This window comes from Barbus barbus, assembly GCF_936440315.1.
Source record: "Barbus barbus genome assembly, chromosome: 7".
NCBI lineage: Eukaryota > Metazoa > Chordata > Actinopteri > Cypriniformes > Cyprinidae > Barbus > Barbus barbus.
In genome coordinates, this window is record NC_136735.1 from 24574659 (window position 1) to 24592132 (window position 17474).

Below are 17474 nucleotides of genomic sequence, written 5' to 3' on the forward strand. Positions count from 1 at the left end.
ATTGCCTAATTGTGTTACAGGTTTATTTAGACAAAAAAATGCATACAAATGAAAGCGTTTTGTTACTGTAAAATATTAGCCATTTTTAACACACACCAACTCTTTATAGTAGGATCAGTTTCCTTAAAATAGCAAATTATAAAAAGGGAATAGTTTGGCTCACTAGCTCTTGCACTTTTTTACAACAGCAAGTAAATGAATGTTAACATGACTCCTACCCAAAGATAACCTCTTGAGAAGTGACATTCATTTTGACATTCAAGACCTTAATCCAGGTTGACACTATAAATAGTCAGACTAAACCGTTACATTAGTCTCTTTGTATTCAAATTAAACAGTATATAATCTCAGGGAAATCTAAAGAAACTGTAGGATGGAATGGGGCAAAAGTGGACCTTCTTAAGTAATCCACTCTTATGAACCATTGGCCTCCTAGTTCATAAGGGCAGTCAGATCCTGCTTGGTTTTATCCAAATCAGCAATCTTGGCACGGCGACTTGGTCGCACTGATGGAGGTGCTTCAGGAACACTCTCTTCATCACTACAGAAAGATTAGATGGAACAAAACATAAGCAACCTACTAAATGAAAAATGTACATTTGAAATGAACAAAACCATTAGTTAAAATGCAGAATAAACCAACCTTTCATCAGAGGACAACTCTGCTTTACTGGCTTTCTTCCCATTCTTTGCAGTGGAAGCTTTTTTCTGGCCTGAAACAGAGCAGAAAGTTAATACAATCACATAGGAGAAAGATTCATTGTTGCATTTTACCAAATTAAATAACTCCACCTCTTTTTGCACGTTTAGGTTTGATCTCCTCTTTGTTCACCTCTGCAAGGATGCAGATAGTTTTGTTAAATGTAACATACATTGAATACTACAGGTATAAGAAAACCACTTCCATTTTTATACTGAACCTGAGAGAGAATCAACTATCAGTGTCAGAGACCTAGTGTATTAATGGCCAAAATCTGCCCCCGGGAATGGATTTTAAAGGGGTTTTTCAATACGTGCGTTGCTTACATAAAATATTTTAATTCAATCAATTGAGAATAATGAATTTCATAAATGTTATATTACACATTTGCAAAAAAAATTTAATATAACATTAAAACAAAAATTAAAAAACAATTATGTTTAATAAAGAATTATGAATCTGCACAATTACTACAGTTATTCCCCCTCTTTCAAACTACATAGTAGCTCCACGAACACTCGCCTATGCGGTCTATGCTAGATGGATAAAGACTGGTAAAATGTGTTGGCTAGTACCTCCAGTGTTGTCATCCAAGGTAAGCAAAGTTGTATCCTGATTACTGGCTGATTTGGAACAGCGATCTCCATTTAGCTTGTTACAAAGCTTCTCAATAACCCCTTTACTGCACTTATCTTTTACTTCCTGTAACCCACACACATGAGAAACAATCACTTATAATTGCTTACCTTAAAGCCAATCTAATCTCTGACAATATTTTATCAATTTCTGCTTAATCTCCTGCTTTTACCCATTGCTTCTTTTCTACCATTTATAAGTTCACAAGAGAGACATAACTATGTAAGTACCTTTAAAATATCTTTTAACAGGAGTTGCAATTCACTGTTAGCAGGACCAGATTCAGTGTTAATCTCCAGCCAGCTGAGAGTTTTACAGTACAGACGCACCTCAGGAGCAGAAACGTCCCTCAAGATTTCATTACAAATACGCACTGCCAGAGAGTCATGCAAAGACACAGCCTGCAAAAAAAAAAAAAAAAAGTTTGATAATTTACCTAATACCAACAGATTAAAGTGCATTGAACCGAAACCATTGCTGTTATTTTTGTAAGCGTGCATTGTTTGTATTGTATATTCAAGTGTACCTGTATGGTAGCAGGTTGCACAAGAGCACTGGCTCGTGTTAGTTCAACAAACAGTTCAGCCACGTTGGATGTGTCTACCTCAGACAATGGAGATGTCACAGGAGCATTGAACAGAGTTCTCATGGTTGGTAAAAAACTCTCCTCCACACACTCTTGATTTGTTCTAGTGTACAACAAATATAAATACATGTCTGTGCGGTCACAATAATGGTGCAACCATGCAACAGCCATTACATTACAGGATTAGCTCACCCAAAAATGAAAATCTAATTTTTTTTTAATGCAAGTGTTTTGATCAATGTACAAACGTGAAAAGCCTAAATTAATCTGGTTCAACATGAGAAGTGGTTTCTTCAGAAGACTTGAATTAAACTACTTAAGGTCATGTAGAGATCATTAAAATAATCCATATGAATTAAGAAGCAAGTGTTGGTGGAATGGACTTTCAATGGAGAGACAAACCTCTCAAGTTCCATTAAAAATACTTGTTTCAAAAGACAAATAAAAGTCTTAAGAGTTTAGAACAACGCAAGGGAAATGACAATTTTCATTTTTGGATGAACTTTCCCTTTAATTACACTCTAAACATTTAGGTTTAAGGATGGGAGAATCTCCCCACATGTATACCTGCTGTCCCGGGCATACAGCTGTAAGAATACCCCCAGGCAATAGCGTAGTCTTTGGTCATCCTCTGTTACAGGATTGTACCACAGCAGAACCAGACGGGACAGCAGCTTTGGACTTAAAATTCTCCCACAGTACATCAACTTGGCCAGACCCTCTGCTGTCTCTGTGCGGAGCTCACAGATCTGAAATAATGACATCTTATCTGGTACAGCATTTGCAGTACATTTAGCACCATTTAGGCACATTTTCAAAATGACTGCCAATCAGCTTTAACAAGTTGCCAAAAAAAAATTCTGACAAGAAAAAAAAAAAAATCAACTTGTCATTCTCTCTTTTCCTCCTGGCTCAGAATCATGAGTTTATATCCCACATTTCTGCCTTTTTTCCTTAGAATTGACAAACTCGCAATTGAGTTAAATTGATTTATAAAGTCCAAACTAGATGAAAACTTGCATTTGCGAGAAAAAAAATAAATCAATAAATTGAGATGAAATGTGTAAAAATTATAGGTTTAAAAATAGTATTTCATGATGTTACTGTAGGGCTAATAAAATATGTCCCTTATGAACTGCATTTGTGAATATTAGAGCCATTGTTAAAATTTATGCTAGGGTAATCACTAGGGCTGGGTATTGTGACCAATTCTGCGATTCGATTCTTATTCTTATGGTTTCGATTCGATATCGATTAGCTATCAATATTTCATTTAAAATGTTAGTTTTGCAGACATGGGATCCATATTTTGATATAAATGCTGGTAACTGAAACTCTCCTACTTAAGTTTATTACTGAAATACACATCTACATTAATAATAGGGTGCACACAGTTGTTTTTTTTAGTGGAGCAATTCGAAAGATAAGTGAAGTGACATTCAGCCAACTATGGTGACCCATACTCGGAATTCGTGCTCTGCATTTAACCCATCCAACGTGCACACACACAGCAGTGAACACACACACCGTGGCCAAGCCTAGTTCTGGGTGAACCGCCTTCTTGATCATGGTGTCTCCCCTGCCAGGTAAGTATATCTATAGATGTGACACCTTCAGGAGGAGAGGTGAATATTCATATCCTCTTATGTGAAGCACTTGCATTAAGAATCGATTCGGGGATTTCCCGAATCGATATCGTTGCGTTAAACTGAAGATCGATTAAAATCGGAGAATCAATATTTTTTACCCAGCCCTAGTAATCACAGCAGGTTCGATCCATAGTTTGTCCATTAAAATATCTGCATTTAGCTTCAAACGGCGTCTATGACAACAGTATTCTATAGCAATGATTTGTATTCCAGTTCTGACATCCAAAAGGACTAACACATTTTTTTCTCTTATTCCATGGATTTTAACCGGTTCCCTCCACTTGTTACCAGTGTTTTTCTGCCACGACAATGCGTGCGCTGATGCAAGTGATGTAACTGACTTCTACTCCAAATTGGTCTATAGCCAGACAAGTTTCAATGTATCGATGAGAGCAATTAGCAAAAAACTGCCAATCAACTGAGCAAAAATCAAGTCCCTATCTATATTTTGTTTCTCGTTCAAGAAACCGTTTAACACAACTGTCACTTGCCGTTTCAGCTGCTTTGTCAGGGAATATCAGGTTTACTACTGTTAGCGACATTCCAATGTAGCATAACCAATAACAATGGATGGGCAGTACCTCACTATCAAGAAATTCTGAGAGCATCTTCAGAATGCTCTGGACAGTACTCTCCTCCTCAGTTTGTTGTTCAGGCTGTCCGTTACTGTTGTCTGTTGAGTCAGGTGCTTGTGAGATAGGAGCAGACTTGTCTTGCAAGATGTTGAGGCCATTGAGCAGGAGCTGGTCAACGAGAGCTCGGAGCGCGCTGATCCTGATTTTAGGCTTATCTAGTTGTGCTATCTAAACAAAAAGTAAATTACCTCTAAGCCACTAGGACAAAGTGAATTTATTCATCTTTATAACAAGTGTGTTACAAGTACCTGCAAGAGTAGCACAAGGTGTGTGTTGGCAATGTCTTTACTGTGGAGAGCAGCCGTTCCCAAACAGATGACAGCCATGTTGCGCACAGCAGGGTTAGGGTTGGACACACTTGGCAGTATCTACAGTAGAATTGAGAGATCACTTTGAAGTCATATTATAACTGCAGCCCTAATTAAGTATTGCACTGATTTTGGGCTGAGAGTTCAGTAACCAAAGTGGCTGATAAAAGTGCTATGCAGACACAGGCTCGTCCTATACCACAGAATGGCAGGAAATGGCTATTGATGAGAGTGCTTTTATGAGTATTGTACCAGTGACTCTATAAGAGCATTCATGGTAGGGCAGATTCCTCTCTTGATGTTCATTTGCTTGAACAACTCAGCACACATCGTCAGACACTTCAACAACGTCTCTGGATCACTCTGGGGAAAATACACACATGACATAAGATTACATTAAGTGGCATTATATTTAAAGGGGACCTATTATGCCCCCTTTTACAAGATGTAAAATAAATCTCTGATGCCCCCAGAGCGCATGTGAAGTTTTAGCTCCATATACCCCACATCATTTTTTTTCTAGCTTGTTAAAATGGCCTTTTAGGGTATGAGCCAAGAAGCGCTGAATTTGAGCATGTTGCTTTAAATGCAAATTAACTGTTGCTCCCGGAGAAGAGGGTGGAGTTTCAAGAGCTCAAGATCTGGCATTAGCAGTGCTAGCCTTTGCAAATCAACATTCCACTATTAGCAAAAGCCTGTTCTCTTTATAGAAAATGTTCTTGGTTTCAAAATCAGTCATCTGATTAAACTGTACATAATAAATTTGCGTTTATAAATTACAAAGATGGGGAGCACGGTGGGATAAAAATAGCATAGCTGGTCTCATGCTATCAAACTTTAGATGTCCCACTTCTGATTATGAGATTGACAACTTCAAGCGATTGACTCACATTGTTTTCATATGCAACTTTTAATTACCACATTCCTATTCACGATCATTCTGGCAGCACATGAAGGCAGCAGCAGTGAAAACAGACAGAGACAGTGATAGCTTTAGCAATTAGCCTTACAGAGTGCCAAGAAGCTATTTCAGAAAGGCAATTTGGAAAACAAACACGCAATACTTACTTTGTCTGGAGCGGAAGCGTTGGCATTGAATCCTAAACATATAGGGACATTACCGATTTTTTCCAGGATATTTCCTTCGAAAATTAAATTTAACCAGTGTCCTCGGCTCAGATAAGAGGAGATTATGGCAACTCGTGTTCATTAGTGCATCCCAAAACACAACACTTGTAAAGCCTCTTTGATGCTGACATTGTATATAACTCCAGTAATGGAGGACCGCAGCTTTTCACTCAGGGCTGTTTATGCTAATAGGGCAGAGTGTGTCACAAATGGGCGGGACTTCTTCCCCTAGGTGACATGAACAGAGGGAGAATCTGAAACAACTCGTTTGGAGAGACCGTTTATGATTTATTGGTTTAAAAAAAATGAGTTGGTGGATTTTAACATTATAGGCTGGTTGTTTTCACACACTGCGTCCACACAACTGTGTTCAAACACCTTATAAAAGTGATTTTTGCATAATAGGTCCCTTTTAAATTCAGCACTTAATGTCTGTAAAAGTGTGTGTATGTATATATATATATATATATATAGATAGCAAGGCAGTGTCAACTATTCAGAAATGTTCACCTATTACTTGAAGCCAAGACTCAGGCCATTTCACACTCCATCTTGTAATATATTAATTTACAACAATGAGCAAGCAATGTTGACTACTAGCTATCAATTAATTCATGATCATATGATACGTTTAACAGTGAACAAATTTGATTCAACACCCCATCCACAAAAACGCAGACAATTTTAAATTAGACAAATAAGAAAATTACTAATTTCCAACAAAGTAGGTAAAATTTGTTAACGCTTTTTGAAAAGTCTCATACTCAACACCAAGACTGCATTTATTGGATCAAAAATACAGATAAAACGGTAATACAGTGAAACACTGTTACCATTCAAAATAACATTTCTATTTTTATAGAATTTTAAAAAGGAATTTACTTTGTGAATCAGCCATTCAGCAGCAATTACTCCAGTTTTTAATGTCACATAGTCCTTCAGAAATCATTCTAATATACTGATTTGTTGTTCAAATAACATTTCTTATTATTAAAATCACAGTTAAGAGTGTTATGCATACAAGTATGAGTGATTGTATTTAAATGATTTGTACCTTCTCCACATGCTGCGCGACTGAAGTCCTGACAGCTGATGCATTCTTCTAGAGTCTGCGTCGCCTCCATTATCTGCACTCGCACCTCTGCCAGCTATAGAAAAATATTTTAATATTTTATTGAGGCCAATCTAATGCAAGTTGTTGATGTCACTAAGCAACAGTGGTGTATGAAGTGTCACTCACTCTGACTTGTTTTCTGCGTTTCTCATTCTCATCCACAGGTTCAGAGATGGGCAAAATGGGCTCTCTCACATCAGAGATTATTTCAGCAACCTGATTAAAATAATCATACACATAAAACAAACTGTCAGCAAATTGCTGCAGAGGAACTTTCCTGCATTAATGAGCAGATCTCAAAAGGCCACATTTACATAATCAACCAACTACAACTTTTTCAACCATCTACCAGTGATTAATCTTGTTGCGTGCATGACAAACACTTGAACCATATATATATATATTTTTTTTTTTTTTTTTTGCACTCAGTTTAGGTCTATTTAAATAGTTGATATGTACTGGACCTACATGTAGACCAGTCCTCAATCCCAGTCCAAGGGACCCCCTGCTCTGCACATTTTGTACATCTCTCTTATCTGACACACCCTGTTCAGTTCATAGAGCTCCCACTGAAAGAACTGATGATCTGAATCAGGGGGCTGTTTCATAAAACAAGTTTACCAAATAGGCCAGGTTTATTTCAGTTAGTCCGACTTATTTTGAACCAAATCAACTGACAATAAGTCTGGCTTATTTGGTAAACTTGTTTTATGAAACAGGCCCCAGGGGCCCATTTCAGAAAGGAGGTTAAGTGAAAACTCTGAGTATGTTAACCCTGAAATCAGGGAAACTCTGGGTTTTCGGTTTCAAAATGGGAGGTTTGTCAAACCCGAGAAAGCAGGGTAAGTCAAGCCCGTTTCTGAAAGAGAAGTAACTTATATTCAGAGTCAGTTACCGTAGTAACTTACTCCGTGAACCTAATCTGGTCGGGAGCAGGTTTTCTTTGGTAAACCCAGAGTTTCTTTCGGTCTCCTCCCCCTTTTTATAGTGTTAGCGAAGTTTAAATACCTTATTCATTCACGCTGCAAAATAAATTATCTTACTAAGTATTTTTGTCTTATTTCAAGTACAAATATAAAAAATTCTTAATATGCATCTTATATAATTGTCTATATTTAGTCTTTTTTCCTGGGGGATTTTCCTTTTAAGTGTCTTTTACATAAAACAAGTAAAATTGTCCGCCATAGGGTAAGAAAAAATCTTAATGCAAACGGAAACAAGAATACTTTTAATTTCTTACCCTATTGGAAGATAATTTGCAAAATAAGAAAAATGCACTTTAAAACATCAGAGATGCAGAGCACATTATAGGTCCGCTGTATGCAGATTCTAAGGAAAGTGTGCATCCCTCTCACACTCATTCTGAGAATTTTTTCCTGGGCACAAATCCGTCAAAGAGGGGTTTCACAGGACTGTAGGTCAGTGGTATAAAAATTGGTTTAAATGAGGCAGATCTGATAAATGATGTTCACTTGATAACATCATTCTGTGACGTCTGGAAGTAACCCAATAATCCGAATTTCCTTCAGGACTTCCAGTGTGGAAGCTTGAATGCACTGATGACAAGCATATCCCAACCATCACCCCTTCTGAAAATGAAACCGATTACTTTATGGAATGGAAGGATGCCAGATGGAAGGGTAGTATAAGCCATAACCACCACCACAGCTGTTAAATAAACAAATTAGTCACAAATTTTTGGTCATCTTTATTTCCTAATACAAAAGAAAAAGTTATTTTTTTTACTTTTGGATTTTAGAAATCTTCCAATACTTGACCATCTCCTCTTCATCTGTCAGTGGTGCAGGTGCAGGTTCTCCCCCCTTTTTGGGAGCCTCTGCCTTCTTGCTGTCGACAAGTCAGTAGTTAATTTTATTACTGTAATTAAGAAATGTAACGGGTTGGATTAGAGAATATTTAATTATGTGAAAAAAGCTGCAGCGCATTGAAATAGACACTGAATGATATTTAATGTCAAAAGTCATGTAGCCCACACCCATGAACCTTTCATGTTTAAAGCTTTACCTTGATTTAATTGTGTTTTTATACTTTTATATAGTTTTTTTAGCTGCTGCCACGTTCTTGTTTTTTTTTTGTTTTTTTTTGTGATCATGAGATACCATTAAAATGCATTTTAGTTCAATAATTTATGGTTTTCCCCTCTGATATTATAAAAGTTATTAAGTTATTGGCAGTTATTAAGAATTAAAGTTATGCATTGACGGAAGTACGCACGCTGATGTCTTTTTGGCGGGAGCTGTTGCCATGGTGAATCGTAATTTCGGCGCTCCGCTGATCATGACTTTTCATAGTCATGGTGCACGCGCTTAACTCGGAGTCAACCTACTCAGAGTTGAGTAAACTAACTCAGTTCAGCTGTTTTGTAACCGAAAACTCAGAGTTTCCTGTCTCAGAGTAAGTCAACTCTGAGTTCATGTTTAAACTCAGAGTTGGTTGAACCTCCTTATTGAAACGGGCCCCAGGTGTGCTAAAATAAGGAAAACAAAACAAACAAACAAAAAAAAAAGTGCAGAGAAGTGGTTCCCCAGGACTTGAGTTGGGAACCACTGATGTAGACACAGCCAAAGAAAAACTATCTGAGAGGAATAAACTGATACAATCTTACATTGATTTTTTTTTTTAAGTGTCTGATTGTCACACAAAGACTGACCATCTGAATTTTCTGTGTCTCGTCTCTCAGAAGTCCAATCAGTTTCTCCACTAGCAGACCAATCAGAGAGGTGGGCGTGCTGGGCATCACAAGAATTTCCTGTAGCACTGCTACCATGCGCTTCCTAGAACAGTTCATGGGATGATTAACTTTAGCATAAAGTAAATCTACCTTTTAAGTGTGTCTGTACCAGAGACAAAAAAAAAAAAAAAAAAAAAAAAAGTACTTGACACTCAGGAACTAAAGACACTCATTTTATAAAATGTTTGATCTGCACTGATTAGTAAGAGACGTATTGATAACTCAGACCTGCCCCCTTCTTCAGAAGAGTCCAGACACCCAACTAGCATAATCAGCTGCTGTCCAACGAACTCTTGGGTCATTGCCATCTCAAGCTGTGTCATATCAGCTTTCTGCTCCTCAGACAGCAGAGTAACACTCCTTAGATAACTGAAACAAAAATGCTTCCTTATTTAGCCGGGTTTACATTTGCAATTGTTTAACGGTTAAACTGAATTCAGAAGAAAAAAAAAAAAAAAAAAAAAAAAAAAAAAAAAAAAGTGGAAGAAATTAAATTAGCCCATTTAAAAGGGTTACACTTAAGTTTCTTGTAGAGTGCAATCACCTGTACAGATACTCAGCAAATATGGCCGCCTCAGGGAGTAACTGCTCCAGTAGTTCCTCACCCTCATTTCCTTTACTCTTGACAAACTCGCACAACGCTCTCCAGTACAACACATTTTCACATGTTAGGAAGTCCACAGGAATTAATTTCCTGTACAGAGAGACATATACCTACAATAAGACTAATGTTAAAAATTGTCAAAGACATTAATTAATTTTGCTTAGGTGAACCAAAGGCTATAGAAATACAAAGACATTCTAAATGAAAGAGCCAATTGCTGATTGGTAAAGTCATTAAATGTGTTCGACTTGAAGCGGCGCTGCACAGAATGATCAGTGTATGACAAAGTACAGCGAGAGCGATTCGAAAGCATAAGGATCCATCTGCTCTCTTATCACTCTCGTGGTACTTTGGTACTACGCTTCAAGTCGAACACACCTAATGCATCACTGCAGCGGCCGTTAGAAGCTCTGGTTCCCATAGAAACCTGAGGCTGGACCAGCCGATACGCATGCATGCATCTTGAGCGCATTATAACTGCGCATGCGCATTGGCTGATCTAGCCTGAAAAATAAGCTTTTTGAATGCTATTTGAGCATAAGAAACAACATTCATGTGGCAGTTCATTTCAGATTTTGTTGCTCATTTGAATTATGTAATTTAATTGCGAGTTCAGCAAGCAGTTGTTGAGATTTCAGGATTCCCCCATTCATTTAGATAGGACTTGGTCTTGTTCGAGCTGCCCGGATGCATTGCAAATATGGTTGCCGAGTGAACAAACTTCCTTGAAAAGGACTTTGGGTGAACTAACACTTTTGTAAATATTACATACTTTTTTTAAATGAACAAAATAAGAATCTCTCTTATTATCTCTTACACGTTCTCATCTATAGCACGGATACAGATTTTTTATAATAGCTAGTACTGACTAGAAGGCCCAAGATCTGAAGACTTTTCAAAATGGCAAATATCGGAAAAACTAGCAAAATGTATATAATACAATGCTTCTAGGTGAAATCAAAGAATGATGAAATAAGCCCCAAAATATTCAAATTTTCATATTTCCATAAAACTTCTCAAATTCCAAATGAATACACAAAATGCAGGCACTTGTAGATAGTTTGATTTATGCCACAAAGCTGCAGTCACTGAATTACGCTTGTTGCAGTTTTTGGGTTCAAGTAACTGACCTCTCATCCAGCCTGACACCATTCTGCAGGAGTTCATCAGGGCTTGTTGCCATGGAAAATATGGCATGTAAGGTAGTAACTGCAGTTTCTGCACAGTTCTCCACATCCAGTCTGTGCAGCAACTGCAAAACATCTCCTTGTAGCAAGCGAAGCCAAGCAGGCAGCAAATAGGTCTTGACGACCTCCTTCACCGAGTCTGAGGGAGATAGACATGATGTGTTTTATTCACTTTAACCGTCCTGTCAGCAACATGGCTATTTGTTGGCAAGCACAGAGCAATATGTGACACTGGATCACAAAAGGTCAGTTTTTTTTAAATTGAGATTTACACATCATCTGAAAGCTGAATATATAAGCTTTCCATTGATATATGGATTGGACAATATTTGGCCGAGATACAACTATTTGAACATCTGGAATTTGAAAAATAATTTTGCAAAAAATAAAAAAAAACTGAGAAAAATCGCCTTTAAAGCTGTCCAAATTAAGTTCTTAGCAATGCATATTACTAATCAAAAATTAAGTTGATATTTACAGTAGGAAATTTACAAAATATCTTCATGGAACATGATCTTTACTTAATGTCCTAATGATTTTTGGCATAAAAGAAAAATCAATAATTTTGACCCATACAATGTATTTTTGGCTATTGCTATAAATATACCCCAGCGACTTAAGACTGGTTTTGTGGTCCAGGGTCACATATAAGATACGCAATTTACAAAACTATATAAGATTAACAACACAAAACTTCTAAGATGCATTCAGATGAGTCTTTCCCAAATATTTCTATTAAACATGTCTTGTCTGATACTTTTCACAGTAAAAGGGATTCGAAATGGAAGACACAATGGTGCGTTTCCCTCGAGTCTTTAATGACCCAGTCATCAGCTTGTAAACAACTTGTTTGTGCATAGACTTGGAGGACCTTGTTGTTGAGATGCACATGAACTGTAATACGTGCACAATTGGATTCTCTGACAGTTGGCTCAACAAACACTGTACTTCCTTACCTGCAGAGTCACTGAGTCCTTCATGCAATAGACGGACTCTCTGAGCAATGCTCAGTGCTCGAATATGCACTTTCTCTGCCAGTACCTAACACACATACATGAACAAACAAACACACATTACATTTGAACTTATAGTGTACAATACCATTCAAAAAAAGAAAATCATACAGGATTGAACAGCATAAGGGAGAGTAAATGACAGGATTTTAATATTGAGGTAAACTATCCCTTTAACAGCTGGTTAGTCAGTTTTTGTGTTGACAATTTCACCTGATAAGCAAGTTTCCTGACTGTCTCTTTGACATCCCGGGTACGCTTGTAGATTTTAGGAAGTGTAGAGGCAGAGGGAGCAAGGCAAGACAGCGCAGCACGCCGAACCTCAAGGTTTGAGTCATTTTCCAAAAGCAGAACATAAGCTAAAAACACAGAATTAATCACTTTTATCATTTTTACCTTTTAATTAATATTCCTTGAAGAGTCATAGATCAATAATGAACGTTTTTACATGTTAAGGATGGACTGTAGCTCAATGTCCTTTAGTTTCAAGTAAGAGCATGTTTTCGAGTACCTTTAATAGTGGGGCAGTCCGAGTTACTGGGGTCCTGGAGTCTGGCCATGGCCAGCGCTGCCTGAATCCTGACATTAGGGTATTTGTCTGTGACTCTGACCAGCATGGCCTCATGGATTCTATCACATAGATCATCATCAATCTGAGCATTCTCACTTAGACTACCCAGCAACTTATTCACCAGCTGACAAACACGAAACCGCACGGCATGGCTGTTCGCACCATGAGACTGAGGGAGAAAAAAGATGATAAATGAGAAGAAATCTTATGTAAACAAGTAGCTCTATGATAAGATATGCTCTTCAGTGTGCTTTTTCTCAGGCTAAATGCCTGTGTGAGAGACACTACCTCTAACAGGAAGTTGAACAGGAAGTTCAAAAACTCATTCTCATCTTCCTCCTCCTCTTCAGCATCCTCATTAACAGGAGTTTCAAAACTAGCAGCAAATTTTGAGACAAAATCAATGACATTCTCCACTGCTGGCTCCCGGGTGTAAATGATCATGGCATACTTCAGGCAGCGGATGAACTCCTCATGGAATTCGGTCTTATCTTCCAACTACACACAGAACAGAACAATCTATACTACATCTGTTTTAATGTCTAAAATAGATCTAATACATTGACGTTTTTTTCCAATGTATTAGACAGCAATGCTGGGTAAAACGCCTATACACTTACAGGAAAAATGTATATTGTGAAACATTACAATTTAAAATGTTTTTTTTTTTTTATGTTATTTATTCTTGGGATGGCAAAGCTGAATTTTCATCAGCCATTCATATTTTCTGGCATGCAATGCTCAAAGGGGTTATGGTGGAAGATTTATTTTTATACATGACAAATTAATTTATAAATTAAAATTGTTGTGCTACTTTCTTTTACTTCATGAATGTGTAATATGGTTTCTTATTATGAGAGTTAATAATTAAGCGTTTGGAAAATGAGGCATACATTAGCCAATTATTCTTGTGATTATTATACTTGTTAACTTGCATATTAATCAGATAAATTTATCAATCAGAAATCTCTTTTTTCTAATTCTTTAGCACTTAAAAGAATTACAAAATTATATAGATAGTATTATGGGGAACACAAACAAAACTGTTAAAACTGTGCTTTATTACATGTCAGAAATTAACCTAATTTGGTGCACAAAAAACATTGCTTATCAATGCTGAAAAAAAGTTGTTTTTTTGTGGAAACTGTGACGCATTCTATCAGTATTCTTAAATGGACAGAAAAAAAAATGTAAAAATGTAATCAATGTAATGCAGCTTTCTTGAATATATAACCATTTTAAAAAACTGATTCCCAAATGTTGAACGGTGGTGTATCATTGTGTGTAAATCTTCTGTACCTTATTATATCTGTTCTTCAAACTGGCAACAAGTTTGGCCTTGTTATTATGAGCTTTCTGTGCTCGCCGGAAAGCCTCTTCAATCTCCAGATCACGGTCTCCAGACATGCTGATGTTACTAAAACACAAACCCAAATCATTAGCAGAATCATTAGCGTTAACGTTACCTGATCTTTCCTCGTCTCATCGGACGCTTTTAATGATCTAAATAAAGAGTTATTCATTAAATGACCTAGCATATACGACACAACACGATGTTTTCCCAAACTAATCAAAACAAATAAAATAATTAAAGAGTTAAATGTCAAACAGAAGCTTGTTTGTGCGAAATGATCAACTGTTAGCCCCGACAGTTAGCATCAACACAAAAACATGACCAACTAACTAACAAGTATCATTGAAACAAATTAAAGTTAACCATTCGTACTTGTTAGTGACTGTGTGAAATACTTAGTTTAAAACCAAGATATTAGTGAAATAGATTTAAACCGTGTCATACCTGCTGCTAATCGCTTTTGAACCTCCTCTATTGAATAACGGCGAAAGCGCCACTTTTCAAAACGTCCTCTCGAGAGAGTAACCTAGCCCCGCCTCTGGCTGTCAATCATAGCCAGCTGTGGCCAATGAATACAAACCTGATAGAAACGCTTGAATTTTCTAAATACGTAGGTTATCCTCCAGGGGGCGTAAGAGCAGCGTTCAAATCTGTTTAGAAGCTCTCGTTTCAAATCTCAGGACGTGGTTTTGTCTCACTGGAGGTCTTTGTGCATTAATTAATATATGTTTAATTTGATTAATTAGTTTATTGGAGCCTGGCAAAGAAATGTCTTTACAATGATTAAATAAAATGGATTCATCCTGTAATTACAAACACCTGAGAAAGAATAGAATAAATCAATGTTTATTTATTATTTTCACTGACAGGCAATCCTGAGAAGGTAGATCAGATTTTAGGTAGCTCAACTCATCTGAAGGCAGCAAAGCACATTTATGATCATGTGACGCAAGCATGAATATTGACAGTATAGCATAGCCCTATATACATTTCCATTATGCATATATCTTGGTTATAATGAAATACGGTTCAGTGTATGAGGATTTTACCCTTCACATTTATTTGAAATAGCTTACGCAAGTAATTTTCTACCTTTAAAATTTACCTGGCCTTCGTCCTCTACTGCTCGGGGACACAGAAAATCCATTTATTTTTGTTTTGTTCATAACAATCTTTATACACTATACTAAGTTAATGAGTGTGGAGATTGCGCGAGCTTGTGTTTTGTTGTGCTCTTGGGCGTGTTGGCGTTGATGGGAGGGGCCATGATTACACTGCAGTGTGACCCGTGACTCGTAATGTAAGACTGTAGTCACGCCCCGGGTGAGAGACAGGTGTCCGGGCTGGGGGCACATGCCGTCAGTGAGTCGTGTCCCGCGGGGAGCGCCGATGGCATTATCACCGGAGGCAGCTTCGCGGCGGAGCGGGGGGTGTTCGCCGGTCGCTGCAGCATGCACAATGCTTTCGGCTGTCGTAAGGACTCTACCTTCAGGATCACGTAGAGGCAACCAGGGTGTTGCGCAGCCCAGTTTGTGATTGATCAGCGTGCTCTAACGGGTTATCATGGCTTCCAGCTGTGGGAAGATGAACCAACCCCCCGGCGGCAGCGGTGCATGTAACGGGTCCGCTATTGCGGATATCCCCAATGTGAATGTAGAGCAGGAACTGTATGATTATCAAATGCACACGAAAATGTGCAAGAAAATAGCGCAGCTGACAAAGGTAAGCGCGTGATTTTAATACTCAACTAACGGGACTCTTTATCTGAATTATCTGTTTCCTAGACATCGATCCGTTCACTCATCCGCAGATGTGTGTCTACATATACATACAATACATACAATATATATATATATATATATATATATATATATATATATATATGCAAACATACAAATTTCTCTTTTTGCTACCTACTGCGCATATTTTAAGCTAAATCATTTACATAGCCTGTAAAGGCACAGTTTAAGACAGTAATAATAATATTAATAAATTATATGTTAATGGTTGTCAGTGTAAATTATATATATATAAATGATCAGTATTTTATGCTGCCTGACGCACTGGTGTGTGTGTGTGTGTGTTTTCTTCATGGAATGCAACAGGGTTGTGTTTTAATGCACTCGGCGTCGCTTCACTGTCCTTCCATTACAGGTGATGCAGAACAGGCAGAGGGTAATCCAAGACCAGTCACGATTTCAATAGATGTTGTTTGGTAGCAGATGTGCTTTCTTGGAGTTTATGTAGTTCAAGACGGGCTACTGAAGTTCACGCTGCTAATAGCTTATCTAAAATAATCTGACCCGTGCGTGATCGCTGGCAGCAGAACAGCGCCTTTATTTATGATCCGGTTTAGATGTGTGTATTAGAACCACCCCTTCACAAGCAAGCAGCATCCAGTTGTTATGACCCGTAGAAGCTTATAACATTGATGAGGCAAACGCGACAGACTCGTTCAGACAGTTCTCTTCTACATAGTAATTCAGTTAAGCCATATTTGTTTCAGTTCTGTGTTGGTTCCACTAGCAAAAAATGCACACTGGAATTATGTTTGTTAGGCCATATTGTAATGCAATAGTGTTATTTATTAAAAGCTACCATTTTTGAATAGTGCCCAGGAAATAGTCAATATTGGCAATACATGAATATTGTAATTACATAGGTATTATAGTGCCATGACATTTCTAGGTATCTGATGGCACCGTAATACTTTTTCTGAGGGTCTTAGTACTTTTTTGGAGCTTTATAATGTACTATTTATTTACATTTAAGACTGTAATAGAAAAGTGTAGACAATTAATACTGATTGTCACTTTGGATAAAAAGTATATTCTAAAATACCAAGTGACCAAACAATGTGTTTCACAGCACATTAAATTTACTGTATGTGAACAAAATAAAAATAAAATTATTGACGAAACACAACTTCCTAGATGCAAACACATTTACAGAAACCTCCCCTTATGTCAACTTCTGGACATGGGATTTCAGTTTGAATGATGCATTTTGGTTGAACTGCACTATGATGTATTACAAAATCAATAGCCATAATTCTATCTGACACTGCCTGAAAAATGATTGTCCTCTTGGCCGACAATGAAGAATAACTAAAAAAAAAAAACATTAGGGTTAAGGGATGTATTATCTACACACTATTAATAGCTAATACACACATAGTCATTTGGGCCTATACGTTTTTGAACCCTTATGATTTTTGGTCATCTTTATTGGGACTGT

At 37.4% G+C, this 17474-nt stretch overlaps 2 protein-coding genes across 3 annotated transcripts in view; one reads left to right on the forward strand and one right to left on the reverse strand.

The window, feature by feature from the left end:
• Nucleotides 1-3: 3 nt before the first annotated feature.
• On the reverse strand, nt 4-14771 carry LOC306872661 (condensin complex subunit 3-like). Of its 2 annotated transcripts, XM_079421331.1 has the most exons (23): nt 14682-14771; nt 14183-14300; nt 13172-13381; nt 12824-13052; nt 12526-12671; nt 12256-12340; nt 11243-11438; nt 10053-10202; nt 9737-9877; nt 9428-9551; nt 6883-6972; nt 6697-6790; nt 5583-5614; nt 4767-4877; nt 4455-4574; nt 4153-4374; nt 2490-2671; nt 1863-2025; nt 1567-1737; nt 1276-1402; nt 793-834; nt 644-713; nt 4-541 (listed from the first exon to the last, which is right to left on the reverse strand). In XM_079421331.1, exons 2-23 carry the CDS (start codon nt 14288-14290, stop codon nt 433-435), a joined length of 2922 nt encoding a protein of 973 aa, XP_079277457.1. In that variant the 5' UTR covers nt 14291-14300; nt 14682-14771; the 3' UTR covers nt 4-432. The 2 variants fall into 2 exon arrangements, with proteins under 2 accessions (XP_079277457.1, XP_079277458.1); XM_079421332.1 differs by lacking the exon at nt 793-834.
• Nucleotides 14772-15515: 744 nt separating this feature from the next.
• The window catches only part of LOC306873199 (uncharacterized protein), a 29258-nt gene continuing 27299 nt past the window's right edge, over nt 15516-17474 (forward strand). The window contains exon 1 of the mRNA XM_079422309.1: nt 15516-15959. Coding sequence (XP_079278435.1) covers nt 15801-15959 — 159 coding nt within the window. The 5' untranslated portion in view covers nt 15516-15800. The remainder of the gene's footprint in view (nt 15960-17474) is intronic.